Source organism: Rhamphochromis longiceps, linkage group LG8, assembly GCF_057381845.1.
Source record: "Rhamphochromis longiceps isolate RC_006_pf linkage group LG8, R_longiceps_female_GT1.1, whole genome shotgun sequence".
NCBI classification, from domain to species: Eukaryota; Metazoa; Chordata; class Actinopteri; order Cichliformes; family Cichlidae; genus Rhamphochromis; species Rhamphochromis longiceps.
The window spans coordinates 35,119,717-35,129,716 of NC_140564.1; the positions used below are offsets into that span (position 1 = coordinate 35,119,717).

General features: G+C 45.0%; 1 protein-coding gene across 1 annotated transcript in view; it reads right to left on the reverse strand.

The window, feature by feature from the left end:
- Positions 1 to 10,000, reverse strand: part of LOC146664391 (cGMP-dependent protein kinase 1-like) — a 48,228-nt gene that overhangs the window by 32,668 nt on the left and 5,560 nt on the right. Inside the window, exon 2 of the mRNA XM_085415177.1 lies at positions 244 to 357. Within this exon, the coding sequence (XP_085271303.1) occupies positions 244 to 357 (114 nt within the window). The remainder of the gene's footprint in view (positions 1 to 243; positions 358 to 10,000) is intronic.

A 10,000-nucleotide genomic window follows, 5' to 3' on the forward strand; every position in this document is an offset into this window, starting at 1 on the left:
TGATCAGTGTGTGTGGTGAAAGTGTTTTCCTGTGGATGATGTGAGGAGGCCACCAACATGAAACAGACGGATCCAGCTCCCATCAGATATGACATCATTCTGACTAATGAAAACTAGACCATGGCTAATATTTGATTCATCTGGGTGTACAGGTCAGAGGTCAGAGTTCACCTGCTCTGTGTCTTTGCACTGAACTGACCTGAGGTCAGGTATGAAGACCAACATCAGGCTGTCAGTACTCACTCTGCACCGTCGCCGTCCTGGTGCAGTTGTAGAGGATGGCGAGCTCTCCGAACACTTTGCCCGGTCCCATCGTGCACAGCTTCATCCCCTCCTTCGTCACCTCCACCTTCCCCTCTGGGCGAGAGACAGTCACACACAGCAGGACAGAGAGAGAGAGAGAGAACAAAGACCGTCAGTCTCAGCTTGTGTTCTTGTTTTCTGACTCAGAGTTTTGGCTGATACAGAAACAGCCTCGCGAAGGACAGGTGCACTGTGGGAAATGTAGGCTCTTTAATAGGCTGTGTTCTAACCTGCCTGACTCTGCAGACTCACACAGCTGCTGCTCAGCTGTTAGGGCCCTGTAGTATTATGATGTCACTGGCGGCACGGAACACCGCCTTTGCCTCCGCGAACACATCGGACTACAAACACGCACATTACCAACTCCGGAAGACGATCAAAGCAGCCAAACGTGAGTACAGGGACAGGGTGGAGCAACAGTTTGACAACCCTCGGAGTATGTGGCAGGGACTAAACACGATCACAGACTTTAGAGGGAAAACCAGCACACCGCAGACCACCTCTGTGTGAGGATCTAAACGTATTCTACGCTAGGTTCGACACAGCGAACACCATGAGACCGGACAGTGTGCGCACCGCGGATGACGTCAGTGCGCACACTGTGTCTGAGGAGGATGTGCGGAGGTGCTTCAGGAAGGTGAACGCATGCAAAGCTACTGGTCCGGACGGGATTCCCGGCCGCGTCCTCAGGTCATGCGCGGCTCAGCTGGCTGGAGTGTTCACGCACATCTTCAACCTTTCCCTCTCTCTGTCTGTAGTCCCAGCCTGCTTCAAAATGGCCACCATCGTCCCTGTACCCAAATCCTCCACCATCTCCTCATTGAACGACTGGCGACCTGTAGCCCTGACCCCCATCGTGAGCAAATGCTTCGAGAAGCTGGTCAGGGACTTCATCTGCTCTGCACTACCCGACTCACTGGACCCTCTACAGTTTGCATACCGCCACAACAGGTCCACTGATGATGCCATAGCCCTGACACTACACACTGCCCTGTCACACCTGGAGAAGAGAGACACGTATGTGAGGATGCTGTTTGTAGATTACAGCTCAGCATTCAATACCATCGTTCCCTCGAAGCTGGACAGGAAACTGCAGGATCTAGGACTGAGCAGCTCCCTCTGCAGCTGGATCCTTAGCTTCCTGTCTGACAGACGCCAGGTGGTCAGACTGGGCAGCATCACCTCATCCCCCATCACACTGAACACTGGTGCTCCACAGGGGTGTGTACTGAGCCCTCTCCTGTACTCACTCTACACCTACGACTGCACGGCCACTAACAGCTCCAACATCATTGTGAAGTTTGTGGACGACACTACAGTGGTGGGTCTTATCACCAACGGTGATGAGACGGCTTACAGGGAGGAGGTCAGCGCCCTGACCCACTGGTGTCAAGACAACCATCTCACCCTCAACGTCGCAAAGACAAAGGAGTTGATAGTGGACTTCCGGAGGTGCAGAGAAGTACACACCCCCATCACCATCAACGGCGCTGCTGTGGAGAGAGTGAGCAGCTTCCGCTTCCTTGGTGTACATCTGGCTGAGGATCTTACGTGGTCAGTACACACAAACAAAACAGTGAAGAAGGCGCAGCAGCGCCTCTTCTTTCTCAGGAGACTGAAAAGATTCGGCATGAGCCCCCGCATCCTCAGGACCTTCTATCACTGTGCCATTGAGAGCATCCTCACTGGATGCATCACCACCTGGTATGGCAACAGCACTGCCTACAACCGCAAAGCTCTCCAGCGAGTAGTGCGGTGCTCTGAACGGATAATTGGAGGTGAGCTTCCCTCCCTCCAAGACATCTACAGGAAGCGGTGCCTGAGGAAAGCGGGGAGGATCATCAAGGACTCCAGTCACCCCAGCATAAACTGTTCAGACTGCTTCCATCAGGAAGGAGGTTCTGCAGCATCCGGTCCCGTACCAGCAGACTGAGAGACAGCTTCTTCCATCAGGCCATCAGACTGCTGAACACGTCATAGACACCTCAGCTTCACTACTGGAACTTCAACATTATGCACTCCACACTGTATATAAATGCCACTTGTTTTGCACATATTCAACTCTGTATATTTATATATTTTATTATTATTATTATTATTATTATTATTATTATTATTAATTTATTTTTACTATATAATTTGTAAAAATGTGTATACACACACACACACACACACACACACACACACGTAGGAAAATATTTAGTATACACATCCAGAAATGCATACACTATTGTATATTGTACATATATTTATTAGTTTCAGGTTGGCCATTCTTGTATTTTGCTCGTTTGTGTTGTTGTGTTTGCACATCTCTGTTGCTTGTGGGGCTCACACACAAGAATTTCACTCACATGTGCTGTGCCAGTGTGCCTGCACATGTGATGTGACAATAAAAGTGATTTGATTTGATTTGATTTGATGTCATCAGACGACGTCTGAGTAATCATGAAAGGAAGGCGAAAGACTCAAACGCAAGGCTTTGATGGACACACCCCCTGAATTATAGGAGCCGTCTCCCGGTCAGCTCCACGCCATGCAGGGATTTTAACCACCAACCAAAACCTCGCGTAAACAGTTCAGCGTGACCGAATATCTGGGTTCCTCCTAGATCGATTTTTAACCACCTCTGCCTCGGCTCCTCACCACAGAACAAAACATGAAATGTTGGAAGAGCTCTGTAAGTGAGGGACTCCTCAGCATCGTGTTTCTGCTTCTAACAGATCTGAATCCAAACTCAAACGACTCCAGGGCATCTGAAGACACTGAGATGTGGTCTCGTCTCCTCCTCTGCCGCTCATCCATCACGCACACTGACTGCCACCTGAAAACTTCAGCCAATCGGGATTCAGCTGAAGAAGAGAAACACACAATGGTCTGGGATCATCCACGGGTCAGTGTGTGTGTTTTTAGTTGTGTAAAATAGAAAAAGTGCTTTGTTTAGCTGCAGTGACACACTGGAAACAGAATATGAGTGGACACACACACACACAGACACACACAAAGATGGAGTATGAATCAGTGCTCAGTAACATCCAAACAAAACCCTGAATTTCTTCTTCTTGGTCTGTTTGACCTCACAGCAGCCATGTTATTGGTCACATGATGTCATGTTAGCAAACAGCAAGCAGCTGGAGAAGCTGCATTCAGCTTTTATGCTCCTTATATCTGCAACAAACTCCCAGAAAGCCTCAGATCAGCTGAAACACTCAGTTTGTTTAAATCCAGGTTGAAGACTCACCTGTTCTCAGCTGCATTTGAATAAAGCACCAAATCTGCACTGTTTTACTTTTAAGGTTAAAATTTAAATTATGCTTTTTATTTGTTTCTGTTCTTTAATGTCTCTGTAAAGCACTTTGAATCACCTTGCTGTTGAATTGTGCTATATAAATAAACTCGCCTTGCCTTACAGCCACCTGTCAGACAAGGAGGCCACGCCCATAATGATGCATACAGGTGACATATACAAACATTCTCCCCTCGTACAGCTGTCATGAAGGTGAAATTATCTGCAGAGGCCAGAACAGTTTGTGAGGCTTCCACGTCAGTTTGTGTCCCTCCGTCTGCTACAGCAACAATAATAACTGAAGACAGAGACGCTTTGCAGTGTTTACATGCTCAGAATTCGTTCCTCGGTCTTTGTGGAAGCTTCTGTCATCTGCACAGCTTGTGACTCCATGGCGGGTTTAACACGTTACACGGGGTCATGTGCTCACTCGTAATGGCTGCCCTCTCTGTTTCCATCACTGCCGTTGAATCAAAGCCAGAGTGGAAAACAAAGTTTGCCCTGCAGTGCTGACATTTGAACATGACACCAACCCGAGCGTGGGACAGAGGAGACGTCTGTTCACGCCGCTACGTCTCGCAGACACATGACAGTCAGCTGCTGATACGCACGGATTCTGCATTTCAGTCAAATACTGCCACAGTACATACATATTACTTATTAATGCAATTTACACTTCGCTCTTACCGAACGTCGGTGTTTTTGACTAACTTCATTTGTACTTCTCTTTGTTTTTTCTTTGACTTCAGAGCGGTTGCCATGGTGATTTTACTGTAGAAACCTGAACAGGTAGAAACAGGCCGCATCATCATCATCATCATCATCATCATCATCATCATCACCACAGGCTGTGTAAGCTCAGGCTCTGGCTGCTGGGCTGGAGTCTGCTTGGCTAGCTTAGTGTTAGCAAGCTGTCTGTGCAGATGTTAGCAGTATAAAGCAGCTTTTTCTGTTCTGAGGCCGTTTGCACTTTACTATCTCGCTCTTCTCCGTCTGCACAATACAAACAACGCTAATGTCCACCCTTCTAAAGCTGTAACACTCTTCATTCTTCATGCACATGAACTGAAATCAGCTGATTGTAGCAGGAAGAAAAGAATTTCTGTGTCTATCGACCCAGCGTGCAGATAATCAAAGAACTTTTATAATGCAAGTAACTACATAATTGTAACTATATCACGTTACTGAAAAATGTAATGTGGTTACAGTAATGCGTTGCACCCAGCACTGCTGGTAACATTACAGCCCCTCTGAGGGAAGCACAGTAACAGAGAGCTGGAAGTCCCAGCGAAGCTCAGAGAGCCGACGGTTCTGAGTGATTTCTGATGTCAGACACTGTTTGGCATTTAAACACTGACATTTTAAATCAATATAGATGAAGACAGATTAATGGGAACTGTAAATGTCAGAGTGATCAGTGTCAACAACACAAACTCGTGTCATCATCATGTATGATGAAGAGTCTCCCGTCTCTTCAGGGGTGCAACATGTGAGTATGAAGTGAGCTCAGAGACTCAGAGGGCTTTCATGAAGGGCTGGTTCATTTTGAGCGGATTATCTGGAGATTCAGCGACTCTGTTTCTGAGCAGCTCGGAGCAAACCTCCGCCAACATATTTAATAAAAACACGAATATTCTTCTACTGATTTAGGAGAACTGAACTCCAGTTTCCTCTTACTGATATAAACAGCACCTCTGACACCAGCTGAGCTTCACAGGTGACTGACAAGCTGATCGTGGCCAAAACCAATACTGCGTGACATTAAACAAAGGTTAGCATCATCGATTAGCTGCTGAAGTCATCTGTGAGTTATTAGCAATAATGCTAAGTTAGCTGTAAGTTAGCTACACGCATGAATCTGAGAATGTGAGGATGTAACATTAGCTGATGAAGTCATTTTGCTGTGTGAGGTTTTTGTCCTCATGACATGTGATGTGAGTCGTGCGATGCTAATGACTAACAGCCACTATGCCTCCACCCGCTTTTAGAAGTGAACGAACTTTCAGATGAAAAGTGAAACGTCTTCAGGAAATCTGCCTTTCAGATGAGTTATGGTGCTGTTTGTTCAGGTTGCACCAATAAAAAGAGTTTTCAGATTAAAGCTTCAGTGTTGATGCTAGAAATGACACTGCTGTCTGATTTTAGAGGGATTTTAGTCATCTTTGATCCCCCACCATTCTGACCGCAGGTGGATTTTAGAGGATTTTATTAAATCAGGAGGCTACAGTCGCAGATCTTTGATGATTATCACTGAGCATCAGTTCGTGACTGTAAAATCATCACTACACATCAGCTCAGAGGGCGACATGTCACTGAGAACCTTCAGCATGTTAAACAGCAGATTAATTGTTTACTTAAAGTTGTGAGGACCGCCTTAATGTCCCTGCAACGCACAGACGTCCCCATAACAGCTTGGAATGATATGTGTCCACACAGGGACAGAAAGACAGAAAGACACACACACACACACACACACACACACACACACACACACACACACACACACACACACACACACACACACACCAGATGGTGGTGATTATTATGTTGAATGGTGAGATAAACACACACACAGGAACTGAGGCTGTAATTGCAAATTATAATGATCATTAGGCTAATCTCTCTCACACACACACACACACACACACACACACACACACACACACACACACACACACACACACACACACACTGTCGTCACGTATTTCATTCGTCCATCAGTTTGGATGAAACGTGAACCATGTCTCTGTCCGTGGTGCTGAAGACAGTTAATCATTTATCTATTTTCGTTATGCCATCAAATATACTTTGTAGAGAAAAATGATTAACTAAGATTCATTATAGCTTATACTGAATAATTATTCAAGAAATTCATATAGTGTGGACAATGTTCATGAACAAAAATCAACTGTTATGCAGTGTTAAGCACATAAACATGCCGCTGCTGCTTTCAGGGAGTCTCAGAGCTCCAGAGCATCAAACAGCAGAGACGTGAGCCCACGGTGTGCTCATTAGAGCAGGAATCACAGGTCGGGGCAGAGAAAAATGTTTTTACCATGTTGGTGGACAGAGAGTGACAGAACAACAGAAAGAAGTGCGTGGGTGAGCGACTACCGCAGAGACAAAGAGAGAGAGAGCTTTTTAAAAGTGATGAAAAGGACTGGCAGGTTTGTGAGTCTCACACAGCACAGTTCAGAGAAGACTCACACGAGACCAGGAGACAAAATACAGCAAATACCAGGAAGAACTGCACACACAGCAGGTTTAACGGCACTGTGTGAAGTAACACGAGCTCTCACAGGTGGGGTCAAAAAATTTGATACTTTATTAATATTCACATTATGTAGCTGATGCAAATGTGCACTTTTATGCAGACGACACTGTTGTTTGAATGCAGAGATTTACTTATGAGCCACACCGAGCAGCAGTGAGGGGCTCTGCTTTAAACAACCAGATCAACAAACCAGCACAGCTCAGTTTGTACTTCATCACCATCTGCCTGAAACATCTTCTGAAACATTATGTACATCAAATAAAAGTTTGAGGTTTTCATAAATATAAATATTTTCACACTTCTTTACTTTAAGCACTGTTTCTTTTTTACACTGATGGTTCAGAGTGTAGGCTTGGCTAATTACAAGGCAGACGGATACTGTATGATAATCTCTAAAGGTTTGTGCTATAATCCTTACAGTTTACTCATGAACAACACTGAAACACACCAACCTGCTCTTAATTCTTTTACTTCTTCTACACAATTTCATTTATGAAAAATATCAGAATCTAAACACAAATCTAAATTTGTGTTGTTTTGTTTGAATTGTTGTTATGTCATTGATTATACTTAGTAAGTTATTGCTTCATACAGTGGGTTTAAACCAATGTGCTTTACAGCTAAATAAATCAATGAATCCAAGATGTTTACTGAAGATTCCCGCAGGATAAAATGACACGACAGGAACCCGTCCTCCATCCAAGACTTACACTTAAAGACACAGCACAAGAGTGTACAACAAATCTACAGGTGTAAACCATTTAAGGGCTTAAATGAACTGTATACTGAAGTCTGCAGTGCACATAGAGCCGCTGATAACTCTGCACCTTTCCAGATCTGGTTGTTTTAGAAAGGACTTGAAAAGAACTCGTCTGGACCAAAACATTCATTTGTTTGGCAAATTTCAGGTTTGTGTCAAAGATTATCCCAAAGTGTGAACCTTAGTTAAAACTGTAAGAACCTGAAGGACAGGCAGTTCTTTTTATAACCAGCTATCACAGTTGTCAGTCATCTAGAGATGCTTGATGGATCATTTGGCCTTTAGGGTTCATGTAGAAGGAAAGAAGAACAGACTCTGTGACAGACCTCTGTGGAACTGCAGTTCTGAGCTTAACATAAGATTTAGATCTTAAACCCTCGACTCCTGCTGGTGTTTCATTAGCACAGTGAGTCCAGCAGAACTAAGACAGAATCATCAGTTTCAAAAGCACCGACTCAGAACTGTTGAAGGGCCTAAAACCTGACTGAAAGCTCTCACAGATGCTGTTTTTGTCTAGAAACGATCATTTGAAAACTTTTAGCCAAAAATGTCAGTTTGATATTACGTTTTGATAGACAGAGAAAGAAGACAAACACGTTAACTCTAACTTGTACAATGGCTGTATCCCAATTCAGGGTCTGCAGCCTTAAAGTACGCAGCCTCAACGATCCTCAAGGGCTGCGTACTTAAAGACCGCTAAGGCCGGAAGTGCGAGGCTTGTGAAATGGGACGGTCTAGCCTCCGCTGCCCAGGTTGCCTAGCAACCATGATACTAACAGCTGGAAACGTGTCATACAGCTGTTTGACAGAAATGAAGGAGAAAATCTTTTGTTCATTTGTTTGTTTCTACATGAGCTTTGATCATTCTCTGTGAGATGAAGCTCAGCTGTTGAACGGCGTATATTTTAAAGTAAAGGCTTTAAAACCAAGTTAGTACAAACGTCACTAATGTCACATAACTTTGCCGACATGTGGCCAACAGGAATGTTTTAATGTTCTTCGTTATTAAACATTTGCACATAAATAAGTGACATAATATCCAGGACTTACTTTTCACAGTTTACTCTTCGGCCGCTCCGCTTCTGCCGTCTGCGGCAGAATTCTCCACACCGACTGCCGCGCTATGAATTGTGGGATATATGGGACCACGAAGTCTACACTGCCACAGCCTTAAAATTCAGAGAAATGAAGGACGCATTTCAGGGCCGCATTTCGAGCAGCCTTTGAATTGGGACAGCCTTCGGCGCGCCGCTGTGACATAATCGGCCTTGAAATGCGGCCTTTAAGGCTGCAGACCCTGGATTGGGATGCAGCCAATTTCTCCTACCAGGACAAGAAACCATGTAAAGAATCTCCACCTCAGCCTCACAGAGGACAGCGCCTCCTTGTGGAGCTCAGACGTTAATCAGAGTCAGAAGAATCATCCGGAGGAGACCGTGAATGTCTGGACCACCTTCCATCGTGATTCTTGCAACAACATCTGAGACTTTTCAGTCTGAAGGTAAAAACACTTGAGGTGGAAACATGAGAACAGAAAGCAATGATCATAGCAGTGGGCGGTGGAGCTTTCAGAGCCAAAGCTTCCCCTCAGAGAAGAAAGAGCCACAGAAGCAAACTGTTTCCAAACCGGTGCACTGGGAGCACTGGGTTAATTTGAATCTGTAATATGGACAAACAACACAGAGTGCACGAGACCTCCTTTAGTTTCTCTGATTTGTGCCTTCGTTCCTGCAAACAGCAAATAATCTGCATCCACCCGACTGGCTGATGTTGAGTTGTGCTTTTAGAAACTCGTTAAAACAGCGGGAGAGTGGCGAGGAGGAGGAGGGCATCATGAAACGCTGCTAAACGAGCAGAAAGCTCTGAGCACACATGGATTCATTACAGAAGCTGCTTCTCATTAGTCAGAGTGAAAACTGAGCTTTTGTCAGAGGTACAAGCAGCCGGCTGCACGCAGAAACAGGTCTTTGTTAAAGTCGAACAAAAAGGAAGCAAAGTCTGAGGAAGCTTCAGATTTCCACAAAGAGGCTGTGAGAGCAGCCTGCTTTGGTGTTCCTCCAGAGCGCAGCAGCTTCTTCTGATCTCACAGCTAGCTGTTCAGAAACGTGACGCTTGCACTGTGAAAATCTGAGATCCAGCGACTAGGGCCAAGCTGGGACTGCTTCAAGCCTCAAGACGTTTATTTATTAGCAATTTTCCAATCTCCATCCATTTATCTTAAAGTTACAGTGTGATGTCAATAAAGTCAGCTCTGTTTTCTTACCCGCCCAATTCAAGTCCTAATCAAGACTGGCTGCTACAGAACAAACATGTTTTAATCATCCAAGAGATACAGTAGAGCTAGACTGTACCCTTTACCCTGCTAATGTTGAATAAAAAA